The sequence below is a fragment of the Entelurus aequoreus genome, linkage group LG22, assembly GCF_033978785.1.
Source record: "Entelurus aequoreus isolate RoL-2023_Sb linkage group LG22, RoL_Eaeq_v1.1, whole genome shotgun sequence".
NCBI lineage: Eukaryota > Metazoa > Chordata > Actinopteri > Syngnathiformes > Syngnathidae > Entelurus > Entelurus aequoreus.
In genome coordinates, this window is record NC_084752.1 from 22,488,544 (window position 1) to 22,502,303 (window position 13,760).

Below are 13,760 nucleotides of genomic sequence, written 5' to 3' on the forward strand. Positions count from 1 at the left end.
CCGACATATTTGGCCGGAACGTACTGTTACGTACAGCGGGGGAAGGAGACGACACCACAGCAGGGATCAGTTCAATAGGTTTATTGATACTGATGAATGGTTGGGGTGTGTATGCTACTCTACGTGAATGGTGCAAGACTATGCGTAGAATGAACAATGTAAATGTTACCAGAGTTTGTTGTATGTGCGTGTTGGATGAATCCTTCGTCAGACCAAAGGGGTAAGGCGAGAAGGCAGTCCGTGGGCAAGCGAGAGGTCGGGGGCTGGAGAGAGGCGAGGGTCGAGGATCGAGGGAGGCAGTCCAAAATCCGGTGGGAAGTCGAGGCACACAGCTCGATCACGGGCAACAGAAGGAAGACTACGGGGAACACAGACATGGGCACAGGGAAAGCACAGAGAGAGGAAGTACGCGGAGGGAAGTCGGAAACAGGATGCTTACTACGAAGAGTGAACTACGTTCCGGCACTGGATCTTCGGGTCCGCTGGTCTTTATGCTGTCTGCCCTCATCAGACCCAGGTGTGCGGCGGCGATGCTGAAAGAGCGAGCAGGGGCGTGTCCCTGCACGCTTCTAGCGGAGGTGCCCGGCTGCGCTTGCAGCTGATGGCATGCGGGATTGCGCATGCGCCGTGACACAGCTCCAGTTTTGTTGAAGCACATTGTTGGACCAAAATAAACAACGGTGAAACATTTTTAAATGTAATGCGAAAAATAATCATATGGTACAATACAATCAGCAAGATAGGATGGAACCAGAGTAAGGGTGTCAAAGTCAAAGGGATTTAACCCCCAATTCCAACCCTTGATGCAGAGTGCCAAAAAATTGAGGTAATGGGTCCCATTTTTATAGTCTTTGGTATGACTCGATCGGGGTTTGAACTCATGACCTACCAGTCTCAGGGCCACTGAGCAGGTCAATTATTAGTTATTAGAATAACATTTTTAGCTCTTCCTCAGTACATTACTTTTTTAAAAATGTAATACTGTCTTTTTTTTACCCGAGTTATAATTAATAATACACGCTGTCACCTATAAAACAAAGCTGACACTAAGTTTTGTCTTTAAACATATATAATGTTTGTTACTAACTTCTTTTTTTTTTTACAACATAAAAATACATTAAAACGGCCCGTGCATACTTTGACTTTTTAGTATGCAGCCCTTGGTGAAAAAGTGTTTTTGTTAGAATTAAATGCTTGTAATTTCAAAAGCAAATGCATTATCCATCAATTTGTATGTACAAAAAAATAAATTCCATAGGGAATTGTGTAATCACATAAGGAGGTGATTACACATTATAATTCATATATATTCACTGTAACAAGCGGGGCCCCTGAGAGAAGCTTTAACTGCAATGTGGCCCTTAATGAAAACAAGTTTGAAATCTCCTGGCTTATTGGATCAAAATGACACTTCCCAACTGCAGAGGGAGCCCTGGAACAACAGAGAAGGTCTACATCAGACCTTTTGTCACCAAGTACCACCTCAGAAACACTCGGCTCTCCAAGTACCTCCATATTGATCAACATTCAAATACAGTAGCGTTGTAGGCTTTAGTCGGGGGTCAGCGACTCACGGCTCTTTAGCGCCGCCCTAGTGGCTCCCTGGAGCATTTTTTTTTTAAAAGATTTAAAATAGAAAAAGATGGGGTAAAATACATTTTGTGTTTTAGTATGTTTTTTGTTTGAGGACAAACATGACACAAACCTTCCCGATTGTTAGAAAGCCCACTGTTTGATATGTTTGTGTGTATGCTTTACTGATGAGAGTATTGTTTTGTCCTACTAATTTTGGCGGTTCTTGAACTCACCATAGTGTGGACTGTGACGCAACAGTTTGTTTACATGTAAAATCTTCCACTCCTTCTTTGTCTCATTTTGTCCACCAAAAGTTTTATACTGTGTGTGAATGCACAAAGGTGAGCTTTGTTGATGTTATTGACTTGTTGGAGTGCTAATCAGGCATATTTAGTCAGTGCATGACTGCAAGCTAATCAATGCTAACATGTTATTTAGGCTCGCTGTATGTACACATTGCGTCATCATGCCTCATTTGTAGGTATATTTGAGCTCATTTAATTTCCTTTACTTGTATCCTCGAAGACCTCAATGAGAAATAAAAACTATGGACCCAGATTTCCCTCGCCCGGACGCGGGTCACCGGGGCCCCCCTCTGGAGCCAGGCCCGGAGGTGGGGCACGATGGCGAGCGCCTGGTGGCCGGGCCTGTCCCCGTGGGGCCCGGCCGGGCACAGCCCGAAGAGTCAACGTAGGTTCCCCCTCCAATGGGCTCACCACCCATAGCAGGGGTCATAGAGGTCAGGTGCGATGTGAGCTGGGCGGCAGCCGAAGGCAGGGCACTTGGCGGTCCGATCCTCGGCTACAGAAGCTAGCTCTTGGGACGTGGAACGTCACCTCGCTGGGGGGGAAGGAGCCTGAGCTAGTGCGCGAGGTGGAGAAGTTCCGACTAGACATAGTCGGACTCACTTCGACGCACAGCAAGGGCTTTGGAACCAGTTCTCTCGAGAGGGGCTGGACTCTCTTCTACTCTGGCGTTGCCGGCAGTGAGAGGCAACGGGCTGGGGTGGCAATTCGTGTTGCCCCCCGGCTCAGAGCCTGCATGTTGAGGGTAGCTTCCCTCCGCCTTCGGGTGGGGGAACGGGTCCTGACTGTGGTTTGCGCTTGCGCGCCAAACCGCAGCTCAGAGTACCCACCCTTTTTGGATTCACTCGAGGGAGTACTTGAGAGTGCTTCCCCGGGTGATTCCCTCGTTCTACTGGGGGACTTCAACGCTCATGTTGGCAGCGACAGTGAAACCTGGAGAGACGTGATTGGGAAGAATGGCTGCCCGGATCTGAACCCGAGCGGTGTTTTGTTATTGGACTTTTGTGCCCGTCACAGATTGTCCATAACGAACACCATGTTCAAACATAAGGGTGTCCATATGTGCACTTGGCACCAGGACACCCTAGGCCGCAGTTCCATGATCGACTTTGTAGTTGTGTCGTCGGATTTGCGGCCTCATGTTTTGGACACTCGGGTGAAGAGAGGGGCGGAGCTTTCTACCGATCACCACCTGGTGCTGAGTTGGCTGCGATGGTGGGGGAGGATGCCGGACAGACCTGGCAGGCCCAAACGCATTGTGAGGGTTTGCTGGGAACGTCTGGCAGAGTCTCCTGTCAGAGAGAGTTTCAATTCCCACCTCCGGAAGAACTTTGAACATGTCACGAGGGAGGTGATGGACATTCAATCAATCAATCAATCATCAATCAATGTTTATTTATATAGCCCTAAATCACAAGTGTCTCAAAGGGCTGCACAAGCCGCAACGACATCCTCGGTACAGAGCCCACATACGGGCAAGGAAAAACTCACCCCAGTGGGACGTCGGTGAATGACTATGAGAAACCTTGGAGAGGACCGCATATGTGGGTAACCCCCCCCCCCCCTCTAGGGGAGACCGAAAGCAATGGATGTCGAGTGGGTCTGACATAATATTGTGAAAGTCCAGTCCACAGTGGATCCAACACATCAGCGAGAGTCCAGTCCATAGTGGGGCCAGCAGGAAACCGTCCCGAGCGGAGACGGGTCAGCAGCGCAGAGATGTCCCCAACCGATGCACAGGCTAGTGGTCCACCTGGGGTCCCGACTCTGGACAGCCAGCACTTCATCCATGGCCACCAGACCTATGCAACTCTCCCTCCCAAGGGACAGGGGAGAAGAGGAGAGAATAAAAGAAACGGCAGATCAACTGGTCTAAAAAGGGGGGTCTATTTAAAGGCTAGATTATACAAATGAGTTTTAAGATGGGACTTAAATGCTTCTACTGAGGTAGCATCTCCAACTGTTACCGGGAGGGCATTCCAGAGTACTGGAGCCCGAATAGAAAACGCTCTATAGCCCGCAGACTTTTTTTTGACGGGGAAGACCCAGGACACGTTGGGAAGACTATGTCTCCCGGCTGGCCTGGGAACGCCTCGGGATCCCCCGGAAGGAGCTGGACGAAGTGGCTGGGGAGAGGGAAGTCTGGGCTTCCCTGCTTAAGCTGCTGCCCCCGCGACCCGACCTCGGATAAGCGGAAGAAGATGGATGGATGGATGGATGGATGTATCCTCTTTGTATATAATTTATATTTGCATGTCTCATGACACATTATCTTTATGTAATATTGGCTGCATTTCTCATAGTTGTTTGTGTGCCATGTTGTTCCAGACCACAGCAAACATTACCTAGCTTGCTAAATATTGTGATAAATCTATTAAAAGAAGACAGCCTGTCGTTTCCTTTAACTTGGACACACACATCTATACTTTTGGCCGTTAAAAGCCAGTAATTTCCAGGAGTTATCTCACCTTCTGAGTAGCCTCTGATTTACTAATGGTTTCTAATGTTGTAAAAATGTGTAGAATAAATATAACATTTCAACATTTCTGTCAACAAAGATTTGCTTCAGCCTGCGACACAGTCATTTTAATAGTAGGCAATTATAGCTCATACAGACACTTACGTCATGTGTTGCCCTCATTATAAGACTTATATATGGCTTTTCATTTTTTGCGGCTCCAGACAGATTATTTTTTTGTATTTTTGGTCCAATATGGCTCTTTCAACGTTTTGGGTTGCCGACCCCTGGCCTAAGTAAACATTAAAAACAAGACAGAGGTTTTGTTTAACAAGTATGATATTGTCCACTGTAACATCCCACACAGTTTGAACAGTAACACTGTGTTTGAATATTTAATTGAGTGATTCTTTGGGGTACCACTAACTGGAGCCCGCGTACCGCAGTTTGAGAATCACTGCTCGAGACAGAAAATGTCTGTTTACGGAGGAAGGGTTTAAATCACAATCATATCCATTTACAGTAGCTCCCTCGATCAATCACACTAACTATAAGAGCAGAAGAGTAGGACATGGAACACATGGCCTCACAGGACATGTGGACACATTAGTACTACTCTCTCTTCTCCGAGCCTGTGCAACACTTTAGTCCCCTTTTTAAAAAAAATGGCACGTCTTTTCGTTGCTATCTTAGTATATTCCATTTCATGATGTGGCTGATGGTGAAAACATAACATAATGGGTACAATTTGTAAAAAAAATACCTGGATTTTACAGCATTTAACAGTATTTTTTCCACAGTAAAACACTGTAATCAAAACGTTGCGTAAGATTACAACACACTAGTGTTGTCCCGATACGAATATTTTGGTACAGGTACCGGTACCAAACTGTATTTTGATATTTTTCGGTACTTTTCTAAATAAAGGGGATCACAAAAAATTTGCCTAATGGCTTTATTTTAACAAAAAATCTTAGGGTACATTAAACATGTGTTTCTTATTGCAAGTTTGTCCTTAAATAAAATAGTGTACTTACAAGATAACTTGTCTTTTAGTAGTAAGTAAACAAACAAAGGCTCCTAATTTAGCTGCTGACATATGCAGTAACATATTGTGTCATTTATCATTCTATTATTTTGTCGAAATTATTAAGGACAAGTGGTAGAAAATGATTTATTAATCTACTGGTTCATTTACTGTTAATATCTTCTTACTTTCTCTTTTAACTTGTTCTATCTACACTTCTGTCAAATGTAATAATCACTTATTCTTCTGTTGTTTGGATGCTTTACATTAGTTTTGGTAGTTACAGTTATTGGTCTTTTCAAAGTCCTCATGTGTCCAGGGACATATTTCCTGAGTTTATAAACATAATATAATTTTTTTGAAACGAAAGAAGATGTTGTGATGCCAAAAAATTTCGATATATTCATAGTAGTATCGACTAGATACACTCCTGTACTTGGTATCATTACAGTGGATGTTTAGGTGTCGATCCACCAATGGCGTTTGTTTACATTTTTACACCGGTGAGCTACGGTGTGTAGTCGGTACTTTTTAGAGGCGGTATAGTACCGAATATGATTCATTAGTATCGCGGTACTATACTAATACCGGTATACCGTACAACCTTACAACACACACACTAAAATGACAATATCCTTAAACTTTACAGCAATTTAAGGCCTACTGAAACCCACTACTACCGACCATACAGTCTGATAGTTTATATATCAATGATGAAATCTTAACATTGCAACACATGCCAATACGGCCGGGTTAACTTATAAAGTGCAATTTTAAATTTCCCGGGAAACTTCCGGTTGAAAACGTTTATGTATGATGACGTTTGCGCGTGACATCATTGGTTGAAGCGGAAGTATTCGGACACATTGTATCACAATACAAAGAGCTCTGTTTTCATCACAAAATTCCACAGTATTCTGGACATCTGTGTTGGTGAATCTTTTGCAATTTGTTTAATGAACAATGGAGACTGCAAAGAAGAAAGCTGTAGGTGGGATCGGTGTATTAGCGGCTGGCTGCAGCAACACAACCAGGAGGACTTTGAGTTGGATAGCAGACGCGCTATCCGACGCTAGCCGCCGACCGCATCGATGATCGGGTGAAGTCCTTCGTCGCGCCGTCAATCGTTGGAACGCAGGTGAGCACGGGTGTTGATGAGCAGATGAGGGCTGACGTAGGTGGAGAGCTAATGTTTTTAGCATAGCTCTGTCGAGGTCCCGTAGCGAAGTTAGCTTCAATGGCGTCGTTAGCAACAGCATTGCTAGGCTTCGCCAGGCGGTACAGCATTAACCGTGTGGTTACAGGTCCAGAGTTTGGTAGTATTGTTGATCTTCTGCCTATCCTTCCAGTCAGGGGTTTATTTATTTTGTTTCTATCTGCATTTAAGCACGATGTTATCACGTTAGCTCCGTAGCTAAAGTGCTTCGCCGATGTATTGTCGTGGAGATAAAAGTCACTGTGAATGTCCAATTCGCGTTATCGACTCTCATTTTCAAGAGGATATAGTATCCGAGGTGGTTTAAAATACAAATCCGTGATCCACAATAAAAAAAGGAGAAAGTGTGGAATCCAATGAGCCCTTGTACCTAAGTTACGGTCAGAGCGAAAAAAGATACATCCTGCACTGCACTCTACTCCTTCACTCTCACGTTCCTCATCCACAAATCTTTCATCCTCGCTCAAATTAATGGGGTAATCGTCGCTTTCTCGGTCCGCTGGTGTAAACAATGGGGAAATGTGAGGAGCCCTTCAACCTGCGACGTCACGCTACTTCCGGCAAGGCTTTTTTTATCAGCGGCCAAAAGTTGCGAACTTTATCGTCGATGTTCTCTACTAAATCCTTACAGCAAAAATATGGCAATATCGCGAAATGATCAAGTATGACACATAGAATGGATCTGCTATCCCCGTTTAAATAAGAACATTTCATTTCAATAGGCCTTTAACTGTTAGTTCACACTAAAATCTCTGTAATATCACAACAAACTACATTGAATTTAAACTGATTCGTCCCCTAAGGCGTTCCGTAGAGTGCATTGCACACTCTTGTATGGTAAGTGACGGTATGATGTTCAAACGAGAGCGTGAAGGTAAGGGCCGTCCGTCTATTTAATATTTTAAGCAAAGTACAGGGAAGCAAGACAAAAGAAGATCGAACAAAAACAGGCTTACTTGCCATCGAGGGAGAAAATACAAACAGACGCTAACGATGGATCCACGCCTGCTAAATAAGGAGCATGATTGACCAAGACACAGGTGGGAATACTAATTACTAACTGAAGACAGGTGCGGAGAACAACGCTCGGGAGGTGATTAGGCCACAGCAGGAACGACACAAGGGAAGAACAAAACAAAAACAGGAGAGCAAAAACACAACTTAATACACCATAGGAAGAAATAACAACCAAATTGCACAACTAGGCATGACTTGACATACCAGGCCATGACAGTCAATCAATCAATCAATCAATCCAAGTTTATTTATACAGCCCTTAATCACACCGCACTAAAAGAACACCTCCAGACAACTTCAACCCTAAACTACCAACCTCCTTTCCACATCATACCTCTTTGGATTGTAAATAATCAAATGTAAATAATCAAATGTAGATACTTTTTCTTATACTTTCTAATCTCTCTCTCTCTGTGTCCACTACTTGCTGTACATATCCTACCAAGTCAGTCCTACACTGTTCCAATGTCCATTTCTCTGATGATGCAATTGTTGATGACTGAAGTGTTGATACCAACCAAACCTAACCCCCCTCCATATCCCACACCCCGGATTGTAAATAATGTAAATAATTCAATGTATATACTCTGATGATTATCTTGTGTGATGACTGTATTATGATGATAGTATATATCTGTATCATGAATCAAGTGGACCCCGGCTTAAACAAGTTAAAAAAACTTATTGGGGTGTTACCATTTAGCGGTCAATTGTACGGAATATGTACTTCACTGTGCAATCTACTAATACAAGTTTCAAACAATCAATCAATCACAAGTGTCTCAAAGGGCTGCACAAGCCACAACGACATCCTGGGCTCAGATCCCACATCAGGGCAAGACAAAACTCAACCCAGTGGGCACAATGAGAATCCTCGGAGGGGTGACAGAGAGAGTAAATGATAAATGGGTTATACTTGTATAGCGCTTTTCTACCTTCAAGGTACTCAAAGCACTTTGACAGTATTTCCACATTCACCCATTCACACACTGATGGCGGGAGCTGCCATGCAAGGCGCTAACCAGCACCCATCAGGAGCAAGGGTGAAATGTCTTGCCCAAGGACACAACGGACGTGACTAGGATGGTAGAAGGTGGGGATTGAACCCCAGTAAACAGCAAACCTCCGATTGCTGGCACGGCCACTCTACCAACTTCGCCACGCCGTCCCCAATAGTAATAAACTATTTAGTTGTCATTTTATCATAATTAACTAAAAAACTATGATTTTAGGACGGCAGCACGGTGGGCACAGGGGTTAGTGCATGTGCCTCACAATACGAAGGTCCTGAGTAGTCCTGGGTTCAATCCCGGGCTCGGGATCTTTCTGTGTGGAGTTTGCATGTTCTGCGCGTGACTGCGTGGGTTCCCTCCGGGTACTCCGGCTTCCTCCCACCTCCAAAGACATGCACCTGGGGATAGGCTGATTGGCAACACTAAATGGTCCCTAGAGTGTGAATGTGGGTGTGAATGTTGTCTGTCTATCTGTGTTGGCCCTGCGATGAGGTGGCGACTTGTCAAATGCAGACGACAAATTTCACCACACCTAGTGTGTGTGTGAGTGACAATCATTGGTACTTTAACTTAAATGCAACAATTTTTTTTGGTCTTCTTGTCTCTCATAAGGCTTGTGAACGATGATGAAAATTCCCAAAAGTCTATGCATTCAGTTTGTCACATTAAAAGTATATATGTTGTGTGGAGTGTGTCACGCACGTTTCTCTCTCTCTCTCTCTCTCTCTCTCTTTTCTCTCCGGTTGTCTCTTCATTGTGACATCTTCATTTCCTCCTTACATGAGCGTGCAACAAAGAGCAACATTGGTCAGTTGGCAGGAAACACGCAGAGGTGGCACAGTCAACGAAAGGCTTGCATTGTTTTATTTCGGAGGACTTTTTTTTTTCCCCCATTCATGTGGTAACTATATTAAGGTACTTTTTTTTTTTTTTCTGCCAAAAATAAAAAAAAGAGCTGCACTTTGAATGGGAATTAGCTAGAAATATGCAGAGCTAACAATGACTCAAATTGTTGTTAGACTGCGTAGTATGGAGCAATCGCTATTTCCCAGAAACCGGTTGCAAGACCCGCAGAATGCAGCTGCTATTTATTTTGGAAGCCTTTCTTGTCTATCAGTCATGTTGTATTCCTGTCATGTCATCGTTTTTTATGTCTAGACTTGTTACCTGCCAGCTTCCAAACAGGCCTCATGATGACCTTTTTCCCTTCCCTCCGTGGCAGGTGGAGCGGGAGTGTGGAGACCATGGCAGAGGCCGGCATGGCGAACCACCCCCAAGTGTTTGTGGTGGACAGCCGAGCCACCTTCTACTCCCCGCCCCCCGGCGTGAGAAAAACCAGATGGACACCGGCCGGTCACAAGGTTCTGCTGCTGGTGATGGCACTGACCGTGTTGGGACTTGTTGTCGAGGGATGTTTTGTCTACAAACTTTACATGAAAACGGAGGTGAGGTCGACGCTGATTTGAAGTTTGTGTTTTAAGCGAGTCAGGGAGTTGCTTCATCGAGAATTTCCCTTTTTTCCCCCATGCGTCATGACCGCCCCGCAACCCCCGCACCACACAAGCACACACACACACACCCCCTCACTCGCTGGTTCTACTCCGTCACACGACCATTTACCATGCACACAATCAACATAGTTTCTTTGAATAATCCAGTAATCAAATAAAACACAGCTGATAGCCTTAAAGTGTATTTTAAAGTTAAACCTAAAGTACCAATGATAGTCACACACACACTAGGTGTGGTGAAATTACCCTCTGCATTTGACTCATCCCCTTGTTCACCCCCTGGGAGGTGAGGGGAGCAGTGAGCAGCAGCGGTGGCCGCGCCCGGGAATAATTTTTGGGTGATTTAACCCCCAATTCCAACCCTTGATTCTGAGTGCCAAGCAGGGAGGTAATGGGTCGCATTTTTATAGTCTTTGGTATGACTCGGCCGGGGTTTGAACTCACAACCTACCGATCTCAGGGCGGACACTCTAACCACCAGGCCACTGAGTAGGTCTGTATTTTGACATTGGTCTCATACGAGATTATGCACCAACATCAATCAATCAGTCAAAGATTATTGATATAGCCCTAAATCACAAGTGTCTCAAAGGGCTGCACAAGCCACAACGACATGCTCGGGTTGGCAAGAAAAAACTCAACCCAATGGGATACAATGAGAAATCTTGGAAGGGACCGCAGATGTGGGGACCCCCGTCCCCTGGGCAATCGGTGCAATGGACGTCTAGTGGATCTAGTTAATAGTGTGAGAGTCCAGTCCATAGTGGGGCCAGCAGAGGATCATCTTGAGTGGAGACAAGTCAGCAGCGCAGAGACGTCCCCAACTGATGCACAGATGAGTGGTCCACCCCGGGTCCCGACTTTGAACAGCTAGCGCATCATCTGTGGTCACCTAATAACCTCTTCACGCAGGAGAGGGGGGCAGAGCAGAAAAGAGACGGCAGATCAACTGGTCTAAAAAGGGGGTCTATTTAAAGGCTAGAGTATACAAATGAGTTTTAAGATGGGACTTAAATGCTTCTACTGAGGTAGCATCTCTAACTGTTACCAAGAGGGCATTCCAGAGTACTGGAGCCCGAATAGAAAACGCTCTATAGCCCACATATTTCTTGCCGGGACATATGATACAATACAATCACCAAGATAGGATGGAGCTAGACCATATAGTATTTTATACGTTAGTAGTACCACCTTAAAGTCGCATCTTAAGTGCACAGGAAGCCAGTGTAGGTGAGCCAGTATAGGCGTAATATGATCAACCTTTCTTGTTCTTGTCAAAAGTCTAACAGACACATTTTGTACCAACTGTAATCTAAAGCATGAAGAGGAATACATTGAGAAATTCTATGAAGAACTTGAGGGGGGCCAAAAGCCAACTTAAATCACAAAACATCAAGATAATAATCAGAGACTTCAATGCAAAAGTTGAGAAAGAAAACTTCCAATATACTGTTGGCCCTTTTGGAATTTGGAGAGATCAAAGAAGGCGGTGAAAAACCTGTAGAGTGGTGTCAAGAGAACAAGTTCATCATCACCAACACCAGGTTTCAGAATCATCCACGCAAATGCTGGATGTAGAAAAACCTTGGTGATAGAGCAAGAAACCAAATAGATGTCATATTAATTGAAGAGTTATTCAAAACTGCCATCCTAGATTCAAAGTCCATGCCAGGAGCGGACAGCGGCAGTGATTACTTCCCATTTAAAGTAGTCGTGAAAATAAGACTTAAAAGCATCCAAAACATAAAATAACTCCAAAATTGCAATACCACACTTTTAAACACAACAAATATTTTCAAAAGGATTTTTCGGTATCAGTATCAAACACATTTAAAAAGTTACATGATGTCACACACCATGTGAACCACATAAAAATGGATGACTCAAGAAGTTAAAAAACAAAAACTGGATAAGGTAATAAAAATCAAATCAAATCAACTTTATTTATAAAGCACATTTAAAATTTACCACAGGGGTAGCCAAAGTGCTGTACAATGGGCAGGTTAAAAGATAATACGAGTACCGAGCAAACACAACACAACACAAACAGAACACGATAAAAAATAAATAAATAAAATAAATAAAACATAAAAACATAAAAACAGGTTCACAGCAGGTGTATTATGGGGCGCCATTGCAGGATGGATATCACTCAGTGTTAAAAGCCATGGAATAAAAGTATGTTTTTAAGAGAGATTTAAAAACAGGAAGAGAGGAGGCTTGTCTAACACTCAGAGGTAGGTCGTTCCAGAGCTTGGGAGCAGCAGCGGCGAAAGCTCTGTCACCTCTAAGCTTCAGCCTTATGTCAGGGACCGTCAGTAGCAGCTGATCGGCTGATCTTAGGGATCGGTGGGGCAGTAAGGCTGAAGGAGGTCGGAGAGATATGTTGGCGCGAGGTTGTTTAGACATTTAAAAACAAATAAAAGTTATAAAAATAAGAAATGCAACAGTGCTAAAGAAGCATGGATAAACTCACAATGCGAATAAATAGAACAGCACAAGGACACTGATAGCAAGTACATGGACCAAAAGATCAAATAATTTTAACTGAAAACAAGGGCCTTCAAAGTCATGGTGTATCAAATCAAACAAAGGCAACATACTAATGGATAGAAAAGACTTTCTGTTAAGATGGTCAGAATATATTGAAGATTTATTACATGACGACCATCAAAGCCCACTTCCAACTATGAAAAATAATATAGAAGGCCCACCCATAACAGAAGATGAAGTGAAAAAGGCCATGTCCAAAAGCGGTTGAACCAGATAAGATACTTATTGAAGTCATTGAAGCACTCAAGGAAACTGGAACAACAGAACTGACAAACATTTTTAACATCATTAAAGAAGACGGGCAAATTCCGTCAGATATGAAAATAATCGACTGTATTACCTAACCCAGGGGTCGGCAATCCAAAATGTTGAAAGAGCCATACTGGACCAAAAATACAAAAAAAAAAATCTGCCTGGAGCCGCAAAAAATTAAAAGCCCTATATAAGTGTTATAATGAAGGCAACACATGATGTAAGTGTCTATTTGAGCTATATTAGCCTACTATCAAAATGACTTTAAAATCTTAAATAAGTGTTACAATGAAGAAAAAACATGATGTAAGTGTCTATATTAGCTATATTAGCCTACTATCAAAGGCTGACGCAAATCTTCGTTGACAGAAATGTTGTATTTAAATTTTTATTCTACACATTTTTGCAACATTGGAAATCATTAGTAAAATGGAGGCTTCTCAGAGAATGAGATAACTCCTGGAAATGACTGTCTTAGAATGGCCAAAGGTATAGATGTGTGTGTCCAAGTTAAAGGAAACGGCAGGCTGTCTTCTTCTAATGGAATTATTACAATCTTTGCAAGCTGGGTAACGTTTGCTGTGGTCTGGAACAACATGGCACACAAACAACTATCAGAAATGCAGCCAATATTACATACAGATAATGTGTCATGAGACATGCAACTATAAATTAAATACACAGAGGACATGAGTGAAAGAAATTAAATGAGCTCAAATATACCTACAAACGAGGCATAATGATGCAATATGTACATATCGATTAGCTTGCGGTCATGGATTGACCAAATACCAACAATGCTCACCTTTGTGCATTAACACACAGCATAAAAC

At 43.4% G+C, this 13,760-nt stretch overlaps 1 protein-coding gene across 4 annotated transcripts in view; it reads left to right on the plus strand.

Moving 5' to 3' along the window:
• The window catches only part of LOC133639229 (tumor necrosis factor ligand superfamily member 14-like), a 36,039-nt gene that overhangs the window by 7,418 nt on the left and 14,861 nt on the right, over positions 1 to 13,760 (plus strand). For 2 of the 4 annotated variants that reach the window (XM_062032397.1, XM_062032401.1), the window contains exons 1-2: positions 9,403 to 9,512; positions 9,834 to 10,056. In XM_062032397.1, the coding sequence (XP_061888381.1) occupies positions 9,508 to 9,512; positions 9,834 to 10,056 (228 nt within the window). In that variant the 5' untranslated portion in view covers positions 9,403 to 9,507. Of the gene's footprint in view, positions 1 to 9,399; positions 9,527 to 9,833; positions 10,057 to 13,760 lie in introns of those variants that run through there. The other 2 variants (XM_062032399.1, XM_062032400.1) reach the window with 2 other exon arrangements.